This window comes from Penicillium chrysogenum (assembly GCF_028827035.1).
Source record: "Penicillium chrysogenum strain IBT 35668 chromosome Unknown utg000001l_segment0_segment0, whole genome shotgun sequence".
Classification (NCBI taxonomy): domain Eukaryota; kingdom Fungi; phylum Ascomycota; class Eurotiomycetes; order Eurotiales; family Aspergillaceae; genus Penicillium; species Penicillium chrysogenum.
In genome coordinates, this window is record NW_026622749.1 from 8,716,650 (window position 1) to 8,736,921 (window position 20,272).

The 20,272-nt window shown below is 49.8% G+C and overlaps 6 protein-coding genes across 6 annotated transcripts; 4 read left to right on the forward strand and 2 right to left on the reverse strand.

The window, feature by feature from the left end:
* Positions 1-330: 330 nt before the first annotated feature.
* N7489_003431 (cytochrome c oxidase assembly protein) lies at positions 331-3,581 on the reverse strand (the record flags this gene model as incomplete). The annotated part of the gene is made up of 8 exons (XM_056709186.1): positions 331-377; positions 430-871; positions 943-1,012; positions 1,076-1,215; positions 1,824-1,901; positions 2,043-3,224; positions 3,335-3,446; positions 3,526-3,581. 8 exons carry the CDS (start codon positions 3,579-3,581, stop codon positions 331-333), a joined length of 2,127 nt encoding a protein of 708 aa, XP_056573488.1.
* Positions 3,582-4,835: 1,254 nt separating this feature from the next.
* On the forward strand, positions 4,836-6,175 carry N7489_003432 (basic helix-loop-helix domain-containing protein; the record flags this gene model as incomplete). Its single annotated transcript, XM_056709187.1, has 2 exons — positions 4,836-4,899; positions 4,953-6,175. The coding sequence occupies 2 exons, from the start codon at positions 4,836-4,838 to the stop codon at positions 6,173-6,175; spliced, it is 1,287 nt and encodes a 428-aa protein (XP_056573489.1).
* Positions 6,176-6,874: 699 nt separating this feature from the next.
* N7489_003433 (uncharacterized protein) lies at positions 6,875-7,912 on the forward strand (the record flags this gene model as incomplete). Its single annotated transcript, XM_056709188.1, has 5 exons — positions 6,875-7,128; positions 7,224-7,308; positions 7,363-7,527; positions 7,589-7,696; positions 7,760-7,912. The coding sequence occupies 5 exons, from the start codon at positions 6,875-6,877 to the stop codon at positions 7,910-7,912; spliced, it is 765 nt and encodes a 254-aa protein (XP_056573490.1).
* A 685-nt stretch (positions 7,913-8,597) lies between these two features.
* acuM (gluconeogenesis transcription factor RDS2) lies at positions 8,598-10,621 on the forward strand (the record flags this gene model as incomplete). The annotated part of the gene is made up of 7 exons (XM_056709189.1): positions 8,598-8,766; positions 8,872-8,894; positions 9,021-9,038; positions 9,151-9,457; positions 9,514-10,265; positions 10,330-10,526; positions 10,579-10,621. The coding sequence occupies 7 exons, from the start codon at positions 8,598-8,600 to the stop codon at positions 10,619-10,621; spliced, it is 1,509 nt and encodes a 502-aa protein (XP_056573491.1).
* Positions 10,622-11,050: 429 nt separating this feature from the next.
* On the forward strand, positions 11,051-14,879 carry N7489_003435 (uncharacterized protein; the record flags this gene model as incomplete). Its single annotated transcript, XM_056709190.1, has 18 exons — positions 11,051-11,087; positions 11,156-11,449; positions 11,504-11,554; positions 11,612-11,754; positions 11,809-12,064; positions 12,110-12,183; positions 12,229-12,310; positions 12,362-12,413; positions 12,477-12,512; positions 12,563-12,782; positions 12,836-12,966; positions 13,021-13,166; positions 13,222-13,408; positions 13,470-13,555; positions 13,607-13,770; positions 13,829-13,966; positions 14,018-14,315; positions 14,377-14,879. The coding sequence occupies 18 exons, from the start codon at positions 11,051-11,053 to the stop codon at positions 14,877-14,879; spliced, it is 2,898 nt and encodes a 965-aa protein (XP_056573492.1).
* A 621-nt stretch (positions 14,880-15,500) lies between these two features.
* Positions 15,501-18,865, reverse strand: N7489_003436 (WD40 repeat domain-containing protein; the record flags this gene model as incomplete). Its single annotated transcript, XM_056709191.1, has 4 exons — positions 15,501-17,043; positions 17,097-17,936; positions 17,995-18,266; positions 18,323-18,865. The coding sequence occupies 4 exons, from the start codon at positions 18,863-18,865 to the stop codon at positions 15,501-15,503; spliced, it is 3,198 nt and encodes a 1,065-aa protein (XP_056573493.1).
* Between the last annotated feature and the right edge of the window lie 1,407 nt (positions 18,866-20,272).

Sequence of the window (20,272 nt, forward strand, 5' to 3'; positions counted from 1 at the left end):
GCGCCTAATTAATCACTGGTCCGTGCACGATCCCACTATATCCATGGATGCAGCGAAGGGTTTCGAAGCACTTTCAACGTAGACTTGTACAATTACACATGGATAAACTCAAGAATATATACAGCTAGATATTTTTCTAGGCATTTGGCAGCCTTCTGCCAAACTCCGATATGTATAGTACATGCAAAGTTTGCTTCGAGAGATGAGATGAGTACGAAAAAGCAGACCCAAGACCACACACATGTTCTATGTTCACTGTTGAATGTCCAATCCTATGCAAACTCACACAATTGAAATACAGTACCCAATGCGCCCTTGGTAATGAGCCACTTATGATGCAATTGGCGTTAGAACGCCATTGTCATCATATTTCGCTTCTGCTCTTGATTAGATGGGGCCAGGAAAGCAACGTGTAGACAGAAAACTTACTGAAGAAGGTATATGACAGGGTAATAGTATCAATGCCCTTCATATTAGGATCGGTAGCAAAGTCAGGATCAATGAAGAAGAAAACAGGCATATCGACAGACTCTCCCGCATTGAGCTTCTGCTCCTCAAAGCAGAAGCATTGAATCTTGCTAAAATACGGCGCAACCTGACCTGGCGTGACACTGTATGTTGCGACTCCGATAATATCATTCGGACCCTTATTGGTTGCCGTATAGAATGCCAGCGCCGTCTCACCGGGTAGCACTCGGACCTCGCGCTGCTGGGGAGTGAACTTCCAAGGGAGAACATCCGACACTGAGCCGTTGAATGTGATGCGTAGACGGCGAGAATCTGTTACTGGTGTCACACGTGCAGAGGTATCACCGTCGCCGGTTCGGTGGGTGAGAATGGGCTGACCGCCCCAACCGGTCTGTTGGCAGATCTGCAATCAATCGGGATCAGATTGAGATTCTGTATAGGATGTACTCTGGATCGAGCGAGAGCTTGTCATACCATTTTGTAGAGAGGGACAGATCCATATGCAAGGGCAACCGTCCCAAGGATCATACTGATGGTATAATACCTGACCGGGGGCTCTGTTAGTACATGCGTTCCCTCCAATAATACGGGTTCAATGCCAGCTCACATTGTAGAGGTATTGCGTTTTTGCGATTCTGGGGTATTAAAAGGCGCTGCAGATGAATTGCGTTGTTCATGGAGCAGGAAATTCCTCGAGAAATACCTCCGCTCTGCCTCGAAGACGCTCTTTCTGAGACAGACTGATCGCTGGGGGATCGTCCCCGTCAGCACAGAGCGCCCCAGTGAGGGGAGTAATCTTGAAAACATGGTTCTATGAACTTCAATGGGATTGGATGCTGAGTCGCATGAGATCAAGCGTATCCCCAGCACGTGATAACTCCCGTGATTCGGCGGCTTATCGATAAGCCCTAGGCCTCGGGGTCACGTTACATCTAAACGGCGATCAACATTGAGACGATGATATTGAATGTGGGTATCTCTAATCAAATCTTGATTTGGGATCATGATTGTCCCCAAACTGGAAGGCTCAACCGTATCCTTACGGCTGTCTAGGCTGCGGAGTTGGCATGACCAGCGGTTAATTTACCAATATAGAAACAGAGACCATGACACTGTTGGTATGAACATGATACTACTCGCCTTGTGCATCGTACATAATGTACTAGGTATAACTACGCTTAGGGCATTTGAATGCATATATATAGATAAGAGTGCAAAGTTCATAAAAATAATACAGGGTAATGGCACCCAGAAATAATAATAACTAATACAACCATTTGATGCCTCGAGACATCTCAGTGAAAGGAAGTCTAATTCAATACACTCGATGTGATGCGACCAAAAACTCCTCTTACCATGCTAGGTCTTTCCCGGAGGCAAGTGATAAGAATAGCAGCGCTAACGGCAAATGCGATGCGCTCTCGGTATTGATACTGGCAATCATCAACACGCGTCAGCATCTCGTGATTGTTTTGGAACCTGCCACAGACTGGTTTGGGGACATTGAGAAGGGAGAGGAGGGGATGTGGGTGTAACCCTGTTGTGAACAGAGGATGCGAGGGTCCGATACATACCTTTTTATCATACAACCGTGGCAAAACCGTGGCGGCAGCCCGGGGTGCCACAAATAGCGCCAACTCCTGCCTCTTCCGCGTCTTTTCAGCCAATATACTCCAGCCACACATGAGACATCCCGCACCGACACATAGCCCAGAGTCCCACATCATCGGAGTGACCGTCTTCGCATCAAAAATCTTGGGGCCAAGTCGCGTCCGGGCCAGGCAGACGCTGTAGTAAAATAAGCTCACAAAGGATGCGAGGAAGGCAGATGATTGTGCGGCATCAGAAAGGGCCCGACGGAGGGCAGTTGCAGATTTCATTCTGCGCAGGCGGAAAACAATCTGTAGGGGTATATAGGTTGCACAGGCAAATTTGAAGGTTTTGGCAAATCGATACAATGCGTGTTTCTCACAACTGGGGCCACAACCCATGTGAACCATTTCGCAAGGGATCGGGGCCACTTTTGCTGGGTCTCCCCACACCTCTGGCCAGTTGTAGTCTTTGCACATCGACTGGAGAAGAGGTGCCTGGCCTGTATCCTTTCCGTAAACGAAGACTCCTCGTCGAACACGGCGCAGGGCCTCAATTAAACGTGAATCGACCTGAGCAGCTTCCCCGATCCACTTCTCGTAGGCTCTGGGTAGTCTTTCAGGGAGATAAAACCATGCCCACATGACTACAGCCGCACTCATGGCAAAGACACCTGCATCAACGAAGCCAGGGACAAGGGATTCGATAGTCGTCCAGCGATTCTGGGCCTGGCGGCGACGGGACCAGCGACCCCATGCAACACACGCAACCGCATCTATGGCTCTTGTGACCATGTAGATGGTGAGGTCCATTGTCCTCCCTGCTAACTCCGGACGGTGATGTTCCAGCGGATTGGCCATAGCCTGACCAGGGTCTTGCCCCTGATATGTGGAGTCCCGCATAGTTCCGACATCTTCTATTGGCAGACAGATGCGGTTTTTGTTGAGCAGTTGAAAACTGAACCATCCAGATAGGAAAGTGATGACGAGTCTAATTAAGCGGTCGAGCCTTTGTGAGATCTGAACTTCACGTCTGGAGAGCCTTGCTGTGATTAATGCACACAGACGATACAATCCTATTGGTAGTAGGGCTGAACCACCAACTAGGGAAGCACAAGCTGTTGGGAAACTGTTCAGACGCAAAGGACCAGTCAAGACTTTAGCTAGCTATTCAAATGGAGGTCAGCTATAGCACTTCAATTATGCGATAGGCTTAGGCTTAGGGTTACATAGTAAGTCGCGATAACAGCTCCATACTATGTAATGTCACGGCATACCTCTTGAAGTTTCTGTTGCGCAGTCCAGTCCTTACTGCGCAGTCGACGCACATAAGATACCAACTTCGGGGTGACGGAAGATAGGTACCCGAGCGCATAGGCGCGAAGAAGGCTACAGTCACAATCAGCAAGGGCACTTCAGATCACACAGTTGCACCAAGCCACAAGGGTAGTAGATCGCATGGACTCACGGCTTGAATACCCGGATGTTGTCCCTTCCATGGCGTCTCCGGAGTGCAGGTTCCATGCTGCCGGAAACTCTCATGTCATGATCCGTCGGGAGGTGTCAACATCACAGTTCCCCGAACTAATCGGCGACGAGAGGTCAGCCAACTGTAAACTCTGATGGGATTCACAAGAATCTCCTCACCAATCAGAAAATCAGGAGGCGTAAGAGCTCAGTAGGTTTTATTTGTGAGTGACCTACAATTGCACCTCCTGAAAATTGGGTAGTATTCTCCGGCAGAGGGAAATTGACACTTGCACAATCGTTTTTGGAGTATGGACCAACCGTGGATCCTGTGTAATAATGGCCTAGTAGAGACTTGGCGGTTGTACCTCGGTCCCTGCCCAGGTAGAGAACGCCCCGCAAACAAGATCCAAAGTCGGGGGCGAGGGAACCGGTAAGCGAAGACAGTGGACGATCATCCGAAGCAATGGATCTTTCGGAGCAGAATTGTCGGGATTGCGGGGCTGAACAAGGCGAATGATTTAATTTAAGCCCCCATAATAAGAGGACGATCTCAGGAGAACAATCCAAAACAAGGAGATGAACCGCACTGACCCAGCTATGTTTTTCCCTGCGAAATAAGAATGATAGAAAGAGATATAAGAAAGTGTACCCCGTAGTGTGTATTTCCGAACAGAATCAAACGGTAACAGAGGGTACCTGCAGTTGTATGGAGTACTTTGCATTGCAGAACATTAACCTTGGAAGTCGGTGTCTCTCTCACCTCGGGAAGGGTCCTCCGGGGGTTAACAGTTACCAGCTCTCCCCAGTAACGTACTAAATACCGAGGGTACATTGTAAGCCACAGCGGATCCCCTGTAATTTCTGTAATTTTGGTACCGTTACGTCACGCGCTCAAATTTTTGCATGTGATCAGGTCGAGGCCGAACAGGACGATTGCTTTTGATGCGAGACTTTCCACGTATTCCTCTACAGGATCTCTCTTTTGTACACTCTCTTGATCCCTTTTCTATTTCTTTCTTTCTTCGCAGTTCTCCCTGATCTTCTTGTTCCTATCCCCATTGCACCGAGCCTAACCGGCTCCTTATCGAGTCGCATTATCAACTCTGGAGAGCCCCGTGGCCTTGATCGACCCCCCGCGTCCCTCTTTTGTGGAGTCGAACCTTCTCTATCATCTTGCGGTTTGCGCTCGAGTCCAAGGCATGACAGTATTGCCTTGGTTCGCGCTACTCTTAGCATCAGAGTATCAACCCTTTCCTTGACCGACACTCCGACATACAAATCCCTCTTGATATTGAATCGCTCTTCGCTATGAATGGACATAGGGCTGAAGTTCGGACTGGGCGCACATCCCCTCCGGCTGCTCCCTTTGGATGTGAGTGATTCTGAGAATGCTTTTGTACTGTGCACTCTCTGACCCGATTCCAGACTCCTTCCTCTCCCCGATGGACACCCCCTTTGAACAGGCACCTGCTCTACCCCCAGGACCTTCTCTTCTTGACGATAATGAATCAAATATGCTCGATAACTTCTTTACAACCATGAACGCAAACCAATTTACGAATGATCTTTGGATGCGACAAGAACATAAATCCGGGGCACCCAACTTTGACTGGTCGGGTGAGCTGCCACCCAACTTCGAGGGATCAACCACGTCCCTATCGCAGCCTTCATTTCAGCAGCATGGGCTAGGCAAGGCAGCCGGGGGCATGATGACAGACAACCCTACAAGCTCGGATATATTCGCCGCAGCCTCCATGCTCTACCATAGTGGTGTAAATGGATCAGAGTTGGGATCCACGTTAGCACAACAGGCTTTCGCTGGACAGTCTCTCCCCATCCACGGGACACAACAAAAAAACAATTCACATACTGGAAGTACTGCACAGGGTTCAAATCCACCTCCGCCCCGAGCTGATGTCCCAATTGGATATCATACCTCGGAGATGTTCTTTGACGTCCGTGACCCCATTCCTGCGGACCAACATCCATCAAGAAAGGCCCGCAGTTTGCGATGGGGATCAGATGCCAGTTTCATGGATCAAGGCTACCTTCGTCCCCCTGATCAGCCCGACGAGGAACAGCGGACAAATGACCTGCTCGATCATCTCGGGTGTTTCGAACCACAGAGCAGTGCCGCCAACACACGAGCACCCAGTCCAGAGCGCATGGTTGGGGCTCCTCCTCAAGGTCCTCTCTTCCGAAATAGTCCTGTCCTGGACGAGAGCTTACATCCCCGGAAACGGCAACGAGCCCTGAAAGAGGAGGCTGATGAATACTCAGATGACAATGATATACGACCGCACTCTAGAAAATCTAGAGGATCTATCAGCAAAGGCCGACGGGTATCAACGGACATATCTCGAAAAGCCCGACTACAGCCAGGGTCCAAAGCTGCACGAGAGAATCTCACAGAAGAGCAAAAACGGACCAACCACATTCTTTCGGAGCAGAAACGCCGAAACCTAATTCGTCAAGGCTTCGAAGACTTGTGCACCCTGGTCCCAGCACTTAGAGGCGGCGGGTTCAGCAAAAGCGCAATGCTCACTGGAGCTGCCGACTGGCTTGAAGACCTTCTCCGGGGGAATGACATTCTCCAAAGCCAACTGCATGACTTGAAGGGCATTAATGGCTTGGTGATGCCGCGTTAATACCCTCTGTGACACGATCACAACGTTAATATGATCTCATGGATGGCCCCTGCCTCTTTTCTTCGCGAGAATTGCAAGCGTTTCAGCGGGTGGACAGTTTTGTGTATGCACGTCGGCGAGTTGGCATTTCATCTTCACAAATCCCGGCAACTCGATACCATTTTCCTTTTTTTATGCATTCTCTTTCATCGCCGTCCTTTTTTCATCTAATTGTTGTAGGTGATGCAAGTCACCTTGCGGCTGATCCTCGGCAAAAATCGATACCCTAGTGCATATGTATGTATACATGTATGATTCGAAAGGCGTGTATTCGCAGAACATAGTTTGAGTATTCAATTGTTTTAATGTGTTTTAAAATTAGGCTGGTCCATATATTAAGATGTAGATTTTTGCTGCAAAAGCTAGGTATGTATGGCGTAGGTTAGGTGTGTGCTCTCTACACACGCTTAGTTCTAAGGTTGGTATAGAAGTACTTCAATTTGAAATTTCGAGGACAGACGCAGAGCAGACTCTATTTCAGTTTTCATTTCAAAATTATTATGCGCGAATACATGTTAATGCCCAAAACACCAAGACCCTGTGAGTTGGAATGCTACATAGTATGTCCCGTCTCCACCGCTCTGTTTTGCCTGCATGTGAAGACGCGTCGACGTAACCTTAATTGTGGACCCGACAGACCACCAACACCCTCAACTTACTATGCCTCCAAAACGAAAACACGCGGGCGACGATGCCTCGCAGGGAGATGACTCCAAGCGCTACGCCTATCTGAAACCTCATGTCCGCCGTGTCCCAGAGAAGACCATCAAGTCGAAATGGGCCCCTCTACCAGAACCCGTCCAGGAAAAAGTCATGGGCATGTTCCACTCCCTCGAACGACCGGTGATAATGCGGAATCACAATGAGCGCAAACGAATTGAGGCACAAGGCGCTGTGCAAGCGGTCGTGCGAAAGTAAGGCAGCATGCTCAGTCCGGAAGCTTATGCAGAGCTACCACTGTCTTGAGAGAGAGATGATGAGACTGATCGTACACTCCTTGTTGTTTTAGTTTGGGCAAACGACTCCCGCGAATGCCATTCCCGCCCATAACGAAGGACTCGAACTTTGACTACGAATCTGCGCTGAATGAGCACGTATGTGACCCTCTACGATTGCCGACAACAAGTCCATACTGATTACGTTCTTAGCGCTCCCTCGAGGGCCATTTAGCTACGGTGAATGATAGCGTCGATCTACTAAAAGCTGAGATCGCCAAAGAAGAAGCCCTTCTTGCTGGAGAAACAAAGTCGCTCCAGGAAATGGACAAGAATGCCAAACGGGCCGAGGCTGAAAGGAAACGACAGACGAAAAATGTATGCGGCAAACTCATCGTCCTGTTTCTGAGTGTGACTAGCTAACATTTTACGGCCGTAGGAGCACCCTGTGCTTCGGCAGTTGGATGCACTTCCTCGAACTGAGGGGTCTGGGTCCTCTGAGTTCACGCTTCTTGGCGCCAAAGATAGCCAAGTGTCTCTAGACGAAGTATGGAGTGCTCCTGAACCACACGTGCTCGCTCTGTCAACTTACCATTGTGTTTGAATTTAGTTGGAGACCGACCCTGAAGTCCATGGACTCATGAAGCAACTGCATGGCCATCTTCAATCCATGCAAAGCAACACCGCCCCCTTCGCAGGACTCGGGGATGCCATAACTCGTTCACAAGCTGCCTTGGATTTATACTCGATGCCGAACGACTGATCGTCCCACTGGACATCACCGCGCCGTACAAAACCACCAAACCCGGCATTTTGACGCTTATGATTGACACATGAAGGGCCTCGGGACCCAGGATATGCACGTTTATTAAAAACGTAAACCAAATACTGACCGCGCTTGGCGACCGGGAGTCACAGATGCAATCCTTGTCGCGTGCTCGAATTCCAATGCAGTCGCTGAATAGCTGCATACGGTGGAACCCGGATACGGTTGGACTCACCTCTCCATCAGAAGGATATCCCACCACAGTGGTAAAATATGAAGCACATTATGTTAGGAGAAGGGTAATGCGAGTCTAATGCGCACCCAGTCCAACCTGGGGAGCCCTGCTTCAAGGGTGATTACATGACAACCCGAGGCTCCACCGCCCGGAAAGAGAGAACTAGACGGTTAGCAATCAATAAACACGAGTTTATGTCTTTTACACAATGGGGTTTTAATCAAAATGCGGCCAATTGTAAGGATAGAAAACGTAATGCCTTGACCGAGGTCTCGCCCCGAAAGTGGCGTGTGCCCAAATAGCCAACCCCATGCGGAGCAGTTCGGAGGGGTGACTCCGCTTTCTCCATTCCCCCAAGAACTTTCTGAAGTTTACCAACTACTACCAACTGGTCTGCAGGCAGCCATTTTGCTCCGGCCCTGGTGGTTCTCACTGAACTCTTGCGCAATGTCCGAAAAGAATGCGCCGCTGGGCGCCTCCAATGCGACAAAATCCAGGTCCACTGATGCAGGGAAGGATACGAGCGTCAAGAACCCGCAAACATCTGCGGTCAAGGCCGAAACGACCGGCTCGGGGAGTCACTCCAGTCCCAAGAAGCGCCGGAAGGTGAATCACGGTAAGGTGCCGTTGCGCAGCATGCGACAGGGATCTGGGCACGGCCGATTCTGTTGCGCATAACGATAAGAACGTCTTCGCTAACGAGGGTTTCCCGCAATTCCAGCCTGCGTATATTGTCGCCGCTCGGTGAGTTTACCCCTAGAGAGTGCCATTATGCTTGGCTACTATATGCGATAGGCCGTGACATCAGTGCTGGCACATATCTATTCAAGGAACTGGCTTTACTAACGGGATTTTGTTCGTGTGGGACAGCATATGACCTGCGACTCGGTACGACACCTCTGTCTCCCCTCTCCCTGTTCACGACCCGTCATGTCTGAAACTCTGAACGCAGACTTGCGGGAAATAAATTGCGCCAGCTGACCTGTCTGAATCTATGAAGGAACGGCCCTGCACCCGCTGTATAAAGCGAAACATCGGTCACCTGTGCCATGACGAACCGAGAGAAACGGCGAAACGAGGACGTAGCGAACACGAACATTCTGCTGCAGACGACGAGGGCTCGTCTAACAATGAATTGGGCCCCGTACAAGGCATGCCTAGGAGTGTCGACGTCGCCGATGCTGCTGGTCAGCAAACATTCCCTGATACCACGATCGGAATTGCACCCTCAGCTGTGAATCCGCCTTCAACAGTGCCGCCTGGGAATCTTTCTGCGTCTAATCAGGGCCTCGAGGCTAACTCTCAGCGTGAGTTCGCAACGAATCCAGTTTCGCCTTCGAACTAAGCTGACGTGGTATGACAGTCATGCAATACAACGACTGGGTAGGTGGTCAGAATCAGTTCCAGGACATGCATTCTCTCCACCCGTCGTACATGTTCAATGCACACGAGGTGACCAATGAGTACAATCTGCTCGGGGATTTCCTCAGTAACAGTCTCCTGGATGACGGGGCAATGTTCCAAAATCAAGACATGCAGGGACTCTACACTGATTCCTCGTTGATGAACTCGATGAATGGTATGGCGCTACCTACCGGGTTGCCGCCTCCCGCGCAGCTTCCACCGCCGGCACAAAGCCAAGTACCTCCAGGAGACTCGATTCAACCCTCGACCTCCACGGTGGGCAATGACAAAGCCCGAGAAACGTACTACATGACCGCCGCCGACCCGGCAGGAACTGACCCACCAGAGGAGCGGATGAACAAGCTTCTCAAGGCGAAATATGACGCCGGATTGCTGAAACCCTTCAACTACGTTAAGGGGTATGCGCGATTGAACCAGTACATGGAGAAGAACATGCAACAAATATCCCGGCAGAAGATTCTGCGGCAGCTCGACAAGTTCCGCCCAAAGTTCCGAGAACGCATGCAGAGCTTGACTGATATCGAACTGATTCTGGTAGAGATGTGGTTTGAGCGAAGCCTTATGGAGTACGACCGTGTCTTTGCCAGCATGGCTATCCCGGCCTGCTGCTGGCGTCGAACGGGTGAGATCTTCCGTGGGAACAATGAGATGGCACAGCTGATTGATGTCCCGGTTGAGGGTCTGCGAGATGTATGTTTCAACAATGGAGAACCCCACGTCATATCATACTCAACTGACATGTTTACTCTTGTAGGGCAAACTTGCTATTCACGAGATCATCGTCGAAGACCAGCTGGTCAGCTATTGGGAAAAGTTCGGCGCTATCGCCTTCGACAATACCCAAAAGGCCATGCTCACCAGTTGCACGTTGAAGAGCCCTAATCCCAAATCAACAGGTGATGGTATTACTTGCTGCTTTTCTTTTACGATCAGACGAGACAATCACAACATGTAAGTGTTCACTGTCTCCTGATACTGACATGCCGGAACTAACACTGTGCAGCCCGTCTCTGATTGTCGGGAACTTCCTCCCCATCGATAAATAGTACTTTTTGGTAGACTGCCATTTATTTCATGTCGCGCGAGGGCTTCTATTTTGGTATCATCTTTTGGTACAGTGATTCCCCGAGTTTTGGCTGTACTCTTCACGGAAAAATGTATAGTGCTGGATTTATGTGTATAACATCAAACAGTCTGTTTTCAGTTGAATGATATCTAGGAAGTAAAAGGGTTTAGTGCTCTGAGTAATGTGTATGTCCCGTTTGCGATGGTCAAGAGACGAATAGGCACCTGGACTTTGAATCGCGTGGAGGCCTCCACGACTCAGTCGTCGCTCTTCCAACTCCAACCATCTCCCCATCGTTTTCTCGTTTTCTCGATTTCTCGATTCCTCGATTCCTCTTCCCTTATTCTTCTTATCTCCTCTCGTATTTTCTCATCTTCTTTTCTTGTCTCCGAATCGTCAAGTCTTCCTCATGGCGCAACCATCTAGATCGCGCCAGGCTCTGGCAGGTATGAGCCACACATCGTGTCTTCCTCCACTGGGTACGGTAGCTAACCTCAAAGCTCTTCTGCCTTAGACCTTGCTCGCGCCCTGCATAAAACCTTATCTACAGTCGATACTTCGACAAGTCCTCTGCTCTCTCCTAATGTCATTTTCAGACTGGATAGCGATCTCAACAGTAACCCGTTCTGTCTGTTGCCAAATACATCGGGTCACGAGGAACTGGATGTGATCGGGACATTGCTTTGGAACGACTGTACCGAGCTGATGATCTCGCGCGGTCACAATCCGGAGGATGCACTGTTGCTCGGCAAAGTGAGGGCTCTTGCGTTTGCAGTGCTGAACATGGCTGTCTTGCCTGATCTCCTAGGTTGTTTATGGTCTCTGATATATTTTGAGGTGATCTTATCTGACCTTTTCTTAGGGAGTCTCAGGGCTCTCGATTTGGCTCTCAGGACGGCGCGTATTTGCATTGGTATATCACCCTGCATCACATCTCACTTTGACTTTGTCGGATCTAATAACAGAACAGGGAACCAGCAACGCGAAATCGCGCTGAATAACTTATCAGTGGCAGCTCAGAGACTAGAAAGTGTTCAACCTGCTCATCTTGGGCTTGATCCTGCGGTTAACCGCAATGTCACCACAAGATATGTCTTGCTCCGTATTCGACTGGTGAGTTACATACACCATTTTGTGTGTTAACAGCAGATTGATATAGTATTCCAGGCCTGGCTGCAGGACCGAGTAGATATTGCCGAGCATTTCCTTGCCAAACTCCCTGCGCCAGTTGTGTCGGATGATGAAGAGTTGATCTTCGAGACTTGTTTTATCATCGGTGACTCTGCACTTGCACGGCGCCTGCCTGACATCGCAATCACATGGCTGCAGAGAGCGAGCGACCATTTGCAGTCCTTATACACTATGACTCAGATGCAGTTTCCAGACTACTACAATTGGAACTTGGTCGTTCGACATTCCCTTGGTGAGTGGGGTGATCTAGTTAATGAACTGGGCTGACGTGTTGCAGTTATTGCTTGTATGCAAGTCAAAAGCGTTCAGTCAACCGTCATCTGCGAACTTGAAAGCAGGGTATTGAGAGAAGTATGTTTGTGGTGAGTATGATAGACTTCAAGCTGACCTTTCTAGAATTACCCAGAGCACCCTGCTATGGTCCTTTATGATCTCTCTGTGGGACATAATAATCCTGGCACTGAGGGATCACTCCAAGGTAAGACCTGTTTTTATCTTGGATCGAATTGAATTGACTCTATTGTTGTAGGTCTGAAAAGTCTGGTTGAGAAGATGACTCTCACAGATATGAACATGCCGATGTGAGCTAGTCCACCAGTGTTGATTGATCCAGGATTTTTCCAGGATGCTAACAGTGCGTCTAGAATTTTTCAATTCGCCCGGTCTCTTGGCCATACAAGGTACCTTGATACAGCCCATCTAGTGAGGGACTCTGCTGACGGTTATTTAGTGGTTCAGATAACGGAATGGAAGCATTTCGGATTTTGCTCATGCGCCCTTTGCCAACAAAAGAATGGAGAGAGAAATGCTTCGTTGCTTTCCTTCTGCTTCTGAGCAGATCAGAGCTCCCTGATTCTAAGCGGATTCGCGTCCTCCGGGGCGTGATTGACGCACTAGAGAAAGGTGGATATCCATCAATCAGCACCAATGCAGCACACGCAACCGTGATCGTAAGGCAAACTCTCATCGTCGTCAATGGAAAAAGCTGACTGATTGTGTACAGTGTATCTGGAAAATGACTGGTGGTGCACTCCTCAAGAAGGACTACTGGACTGCACAGTCATGGCTTCAGGTGTGCAGTGACCCTAAGATCTTCCAACACTGCTCCCTGTCCATTCAGGTCGCGATACAAAAGTCAGTTGAAAAGAATTGAGGTTTAACTTGCATAGAGGTCTAACATCTTTCCAGAAAGCTGGTTGCATGTTATTTACAGACTGGACATATCACCGCTGCTCGTCGGCTACTCGATCGGGGTCTATTCCAAAGCCAGATGGATTGTCAAAGGATGTACTTGTCTTACAAATTGACATTGCTGGAGGGAAACGACGGCTCTGGTATGAATGACCCATCGAACTTCGACACTTCTGACCTACTCTAACCATATGTAAGGGCATTTCTATCTCGGGTTTCCTTTGCATCCCGTGCCGGACAAGCAAATGAGTCTACTATCGTGCGCAATGGAAGCTCAGAGACAAAACAAACCAGAGGAAGTACTGAACTGCCTTGATCAATTCATCAAATGTTTGACTTCAGATGACATTTATCATGACGACTTTTCCGCTGCCGAACATTACCTGTGAGAAGGTCTCAAATCTGTCACTTCGTATATATAAGGCTAACTTGGCTACCCTGAACAGATTTGCAATCACTCTTCTTTCCGAAGAGCTGTCCAAGGGATTTAACCAGAGGCTTGGCAACTGTATCGAGACTGTGCTCCAGAGTGGTATGTTTGGCTCTCAAGCAACCGCAGCTTTTGATGCTAATCGTTAAATAGCCCTGTCTTATGCAAAAGAGAACAGCATGTTTGAAGGTGGCAACCAAGAGGTCTCAGTCACCCAACTGCAATGGCTCTATTTTGCAACTTACAAAATTGCTTTGAAACTCATCGCCTCCTCTGGGCTCTTGTGGACTACTTCTGTCTTAGATCATTCCAGAGATGTCTGTTCTAAGCCCATGCAAAGTGTCTGTTTGGCTACGTTTACTAACATTTTATCAGTTTGCGCTCCAGTATCGTCAGATTGCATACCCTGAGATGGGCTCGGAAGCACCCAGGCCGCATTTCTTTGCGGTTGCTTACCTCCGTCTTCTTGTTAGCTCCCTCAAGGCCCGCTGCGAGGACGACCCGACTGAAAAGGTTAGTCTCAATGGTTCTCCAATAAAATCGGTGGGGGTACTGACTCTACAGGTATCGCACTACAAGGATGTACGCGCTTGTTTCCAGCACCTCAATGACTTGCATGGTTGGAAAGATGGAGAAGAGGAGACAGGCGATGATGATGCAAATTACAAAGAAGACAGGCACTATGATATTGCGAAATTCTTCGACCTTGAGGCTGCCATGCACCTCAAGATGTGGCAGGATGTCGCCAGCATATGTGCATCCGACGAAGCATTCCCTGGTCCGAAGTTCCACGCACCGATCATGGATCTGACTCTCCAATTGGACTTACCACCCAGACTGGCGATCAGTATCATCAAGGTGCGTTCTATTCCTATGCCCGGGAGGCAAAATTCTTTGAGCAGCTTCTGACGTTTGTACGACAGCGGATCGTGTCAAAGCTCAAAAAGCTACAGGACGACCCCCTACCACATGGCAACGCGACTTCCGCGTTTCCTTGCCCCATTACCTTCATTGTCTATTCGGTCTAGCCATCGCACCGGTTCAATACACAACCTCTTCTGGGACTGCCTCTCTTGATGTAGAAATGGCCGATCCCGAGGTTGCAGAAGAAGTCCTCGACGAAGTCCTCGCAATGGCAGACAAAGAGGCAGGTGTTGAAGAAAGAGCGCACCTACAGCACGGGCTGCATGCCATCCAGGCCAAGTCGGACCTTGGTGAAGTGTTTACATATCCAGCTGTAGAGCTGATGCAGATCGCTAGCATGGCTTTTAACAAGGCTACTGACTTTTATCGCGCCACCCAAGACGAGGACTGCCAGCGTTGGGCGGACAAAGCTATTCGGATTTCTCAGCTTGTGCCTGGTGCCCAGGGCAAACAGCTAGTCAAGGCGCTTCAGAACAGACTGGGGAGCTTGATTGGAGTTTGAGGGTTTGATGAGTTATCAGATTCGTTTTCAGGATATTTCTGATGGGTCCGTGGTGAGAGTGCAATGAGCAAGAAGGGGTTATCAAGATGCTGCTGATTGAGACTAGGTCGGGGATAGGATGGAGATGCTCGATGTTATTTCAGATGGGTTGGGGCAAGGTGGAGGGATGTGTGTGTAATGAAGTGCTAAGTTTTCGAGATACAATTGAAAAATTGAATTAGGCATTCTTATGCTTTCCCGATCAAAAGAAAAGTATGGAGAGAAAGAAAGGACTCAATGATCTTGGTCATAGTGAGATGGCCGACGGCCTCTCAAAGGTAAATATGGGTATCATCAGAAGGGGAATGATCTCTAAGAAATCAGGAAGTAGAAAGAAAAATCGCCCAAGCCACCAAAACTTTAGTAGACGATGCAAAGGTGCGAGAAAGGAAACGAAAAAAGATAAATCAAGCGAATGCACGAGCCAAAATGCCAGTAAATAAGAAAGAAGGAAAGGAAAGGATCAAGGGAAAGCGATATAAAAGCGCCATAGCAATTCCATGACCGGAGCCATAAAACACCGGAAGTGCAGTTCCTCCGCCTGAAGCAGAATTAAAAAAGCAGCCAGTGAGAGAATGAGCTTCATTCTTCCTCATTCGCATCACAAGATCGGCTCCGCGAAACCTGCCGCACCCCTTTATACCGCAACGACGGGGTAGACGGCATACGGTGAGGAACACGAGGCGACTTAGGCGTTGCCGAGTAGCTCTGTTTCTGTTCCTGCTCCATATCCTTACCGCTGCTATCCGTCTCGGTTTCGCCGCTCTCGTCGCTGCTCTGTCCACGACCACCCACAATGCGGAGTGTGAGACTGAGCTCGCGCTCGAGCTCCTTCTGGGCTTGCATGCGTTGACTGGAGCCGTTGAGTTTCTTGCGATACGCTCGGAGCGTCCGGCATAGCTGCTCGGTGGACATGTCCAAGCTTCCGAACTCACTCCGCGGGGTTGTCTTACCGCGGGTGCGGAAGTCGAGGGATGTGCGGCGGTTGGTGGTTCTGGCGCTGTGTGGTTTCCGGGGTGTTGGGGTCTTTGTTTTAGGGCTTACTGGGGATGGGGACCGGCGGCGTCGGTCTTGTGGTGTGCCTGTTGTCGGGGAGAGGCGGTTTGGCGGGGATGGTGTTTCTGAGACGGCGTGGTTCTTTAGTGATGATGGTGCCAGGGAGAGTCGAGACATCTTGCGAAGTAGCGTTGGAGATTGCTCGCGTATAGGTGTTGGTGTTGTAGGATTGGGACTATCCGGTCGTTGAAATCCGGCGAGCTCGCTGCGGGAAAGGACTTTTCGGAGAGGGGGCTTCGCCGCTGTCATTTCCTTTACGGGGTTCTCATCGTCCTCGCGTGCATTCCCGATGAGGTCTGGTGAGACCTGTTGCTGGACAGATAGGTTCCATATCATCAAGATACCATCCATACCAGTGCTGACCACTGTGCGCTTGGTTTGGGACCCATCGGATTTATCACGGTCTTCCAGGAGCAACACATCAGTGACGCCTTCCGTATGGCCAAATTCGCCAGTGAGGAGCTGATCTCGCTCAAGATCATACACACGAATAGATTTGTCGGTGCTCGAAACACCTACAAGAACCTTCGGGGTCTGACCTGAGATTTCAGATGCAACTGTCAACGAGCTCATAATCACCGCATCAGCTGTCTCCGAATCAGATGCTTTGAAACAGTGGAGTTGATGCCCGGAGGGGATATCGAATTTCGAAACGCAACGGTCCATGGTAGAAAGGTATAGGATGTTCGAGTCGTCTGGGCAAAGTGTCATCGACACGGGAGAGGACTTTTGAGTGATGACCCTTGAGATGAGGTAGGCAACAGATGTGCCACAATCCACCTCGCGTGTAGCACGATCTCGTATGACAACAGTGCGGTCTGCGGAGCACGAAAGCAGCTTTTCGCCTTCGTTGATGAACATCAATTTTCCAACGGCGCCGACGTGATCGTCCATGGTTTGGATCAACTGCAACTCGGTGTCTCGTTTCTCGAAGAGTTGCACCATCCGATCACGCCCAGAACTAGCTATCAACCAGGTATCGTCCATGCCTTGGATGGCCACATCTGTGATTTCTCCACCGTGGGCGCGCGCCTGGTTGAGGCAGGTCCACTCGGAGTTCGAAAATATTCTGCATCGAATGGGTTAGTTGAAGAGCGTCGCCACTATCAAAATTCCACATACCTCAATACGCCGAGCTTGTCACCAGAGACAAACCAGTGCGCATTTTCAGCGGTCCTCAAAACTTTGAGTTCATTTGCCGCATCGTCTTCTTTTCCTGGAAATTGGTCGACATCGATATATTTCGATCCTCGGCACTTCCCTTGGGCATCCCAAAAGTTCACCGAACCATTGCGAGACCACGTGAAGAAGTCCGCAGACAAGCCGTTGGGGAAATCCATACGGCAAATACCGAGAATCGGGTCCCGATGGGCCGGCATGGAAGCCTCCCCTTCCTCCTGCTCACCGTCTTCGCTTAAGGTGTCAATCGGATAGACATGAATCGCGCGGGTTGATTCAACAGTGACCAGATGAGAATTAAGAGAAGCCATACAAGTAATCGCCGGGATCTTGCTTTTCTTGTCGACCGCACTCTTTTCAAGACGCGCAGGCGACGTTGGCGTGGATGAGCCGGATGATCGTAGAACATCAAATGGCACCCGCTGCATTTGCCTTCCTCGTCCACCTAGCCATATAGACTCTCGATCAAAGTCAACGGCCAACGAGGTGATGCTGAATCCAGCTTGCTTTACTGTGATTATCTTCTGGGATCCTTCGCGGTCATCGAGGAAGCAAACTGCACCTGAGTCTGTGCCAATTACAGCCTCGTTATAGGAGATACTGTTCACACAAGTGAAGGTGTTGTCGCCCAGTGCACCTAGTAGACAATTCCTGCCAGAAAGTGCTTTCGGGGCAGGATTGGGCGAGGGGCCAGCTCCCTCAACGTTCAAGCGTGTCTTGGTTGGTGAAACAGGCCGAATCACCGTTGGAAGACGCCAGACCTTCACGTGTCGCAGACCGGTCCTGAACAAAGACAAAGACATTAGTTGACTGCTAGTTATCACCATCCGGTTAAACATACGTGACCAAGCTCTGGCCGACCCAGCACATATCCTTGATAAACGAGGTGCATTTATTCGCGGAGTGCAGCTTGGCCGACCCATTTTTGAGGTTGATTGTCCAGATAAAGAGAAATCCGTCGTTCGGATTGCCGAGTGTTGCCAAATACTGAGAATCGGGGCTAAACGCCAGGCTGCGAACACCGAAAGTATGCTCGTTCAGAATGGATAGAGGAACATCCGGCAATGCATCTCTCGCTGTCGAAAATATCAATACTCGAGGATTATAGCCAGTCTTGACTTTGTCAGCTGTTATTCTTGCACCAATTTAGCTCACATTCCCCCACTCACCTCTCCCACCGCAAGGAATCTTCCATTCGGGCTGATCGAAACACTCGTCACTGCTTTGATTCTTTCCCTCGAAGACCACCCACGTGGGCTCCCGCTGTCGACAGCTTCGCTTGACGGAGACCCATTGTGAATATTCAGGTGTGGGTTGGACCGGATATGGGACAGGGATCGCGATCGTGGGTCTGGGGTGGCCGGGGGAGTTGACTGGTTGTAAAAAGAAGTTGATGGGTTGACACTTGTCGCGGAGGGGCGGGCTCGGAAGAAGCGCTGTGTTATTTTGTCGTTCTCGTCTAACTCTGCAAGAACCGCTGCTGATCCAGCGCATAGCGCAAAGCTTCTGCTCTGGTCATGGCTTGAAAAGCCATTGGGGGTGGTCGTTGTTGTGCCGATAACGGTCTGGAGAGATAAGGAGGATTGATGAGAGGTTTTGCTGGGGGATCGCGTGCCTGGTCGGAGGATCGGAGAGTTCGAAGGAGTGATTTTCAAGGATGCGCCGGGTCCGGCAAGCTTGCTTTTCGCACTGAGGGGTGTGGGAGTAGCCATATCCTCAGAGAGGATGCGATCGGTGATTCAAGGTCCGCTGAGAGCGCGGTATATTTGCATGTCAAGCCAAGTTCATCAGACGGGTTCGGGATGCCAGTCAGGCTGTAGTAGGCGTCGGAAATTTTTATGTCGGAGAGTGGTCAGGAGAGAGTGTGGAGGGAGGTAGAATTAGTGGGGGCAAGCTGAAATGAAGCTCTGATCAGCGAAGTTCGATCTTTCCATGCACACACAACCCTTAAACTCACCAAAAGAGCGTATAGGAAGAGGAAAAGGAAACAAACACGAGGCTCATTCCGCGCTAAAGCAGATCATTCCAGTCGATCAGAGGAATTTGGACCTTTTGGATGCCCCTGGCTCCATCGGATTATATGGGCTTCTGCTTGGCTTCTGATTGGCCTCTTGGACTCGAGGAATTGCCGGATTCTCACTTGTCGAGAGCTTTGAAATCTCTCCCTTTGATCTGCGAAAATGCGTGAGATGAACGGTGGGTCGAGTACGCACAGGTCGCCGCACTAAACCCGGCCTTCAGCTTAACGTGAGCTCTGGGAGTCCGTTGTACGGAGTACGTTGGACGTTATGATCACAAGGTCATATCAGATCAGAACCAAGGGAGGCCCGCGGGAGGTTCCACTGACGGTCCACAGATCCGATTGTGGATTTGCTTGGATGGTTGTCTGTTACACCTCTCTCACGTGCCTGGAATAAGATCTCGTGCACCCCGATGCCCTAATCTCACCACAATTCGACCTGTCCATTTACAGCCATGTTGCCTCTTGGCATCATCTTTGTCCATTTTCGCCCATAAGATCTATTACAAGTCCCGCGCAACTGTACTCCGTAAGCACTAAAATCAAAGTGTCGCGTGGTTATTCTACAAGCCAACTACGAAGCACGAGCTTTAAACATGCTCTAATGTTGGCAGCAGTTCACTGCCGTGAAAAAGTACACCACCAATCTTCAACTTCGGCACTCACGGGTGGACCCGATGATAGCCAGTCGGTCGGTTGAGGGATGTTTCAGCAAGCTGTTTGGAGATGGAACCATTCGACTATACGAGCTGTCATCATCCTGGCCTCTGCCAGCGCTACCCATCCAGCGCAACTTCTAGGCCCATAAAGAAATTGACATCATGCGCATAGGCGAGCTTACCTGTTGGATTGACTCTGGTGTCTCCGAGTCGGATCGGTCAATTCATCTCTCTGGCACAAACTGCTCTAAAGCAGGACCTCTGGATTGATCTCAAGGTAATACAATGTTCAGGATAGGGAATTCACCGTGGTTTCAAACTATATAAAAACCGTTCAGCGAGTATACTCCAATTTGTGGACTTGACGTACGCTAAGGTAGTACGATCTGAATGTTCTCTCCCAGTGTGCAGTCACCCGAACAGACGATTTGCGTCAATAT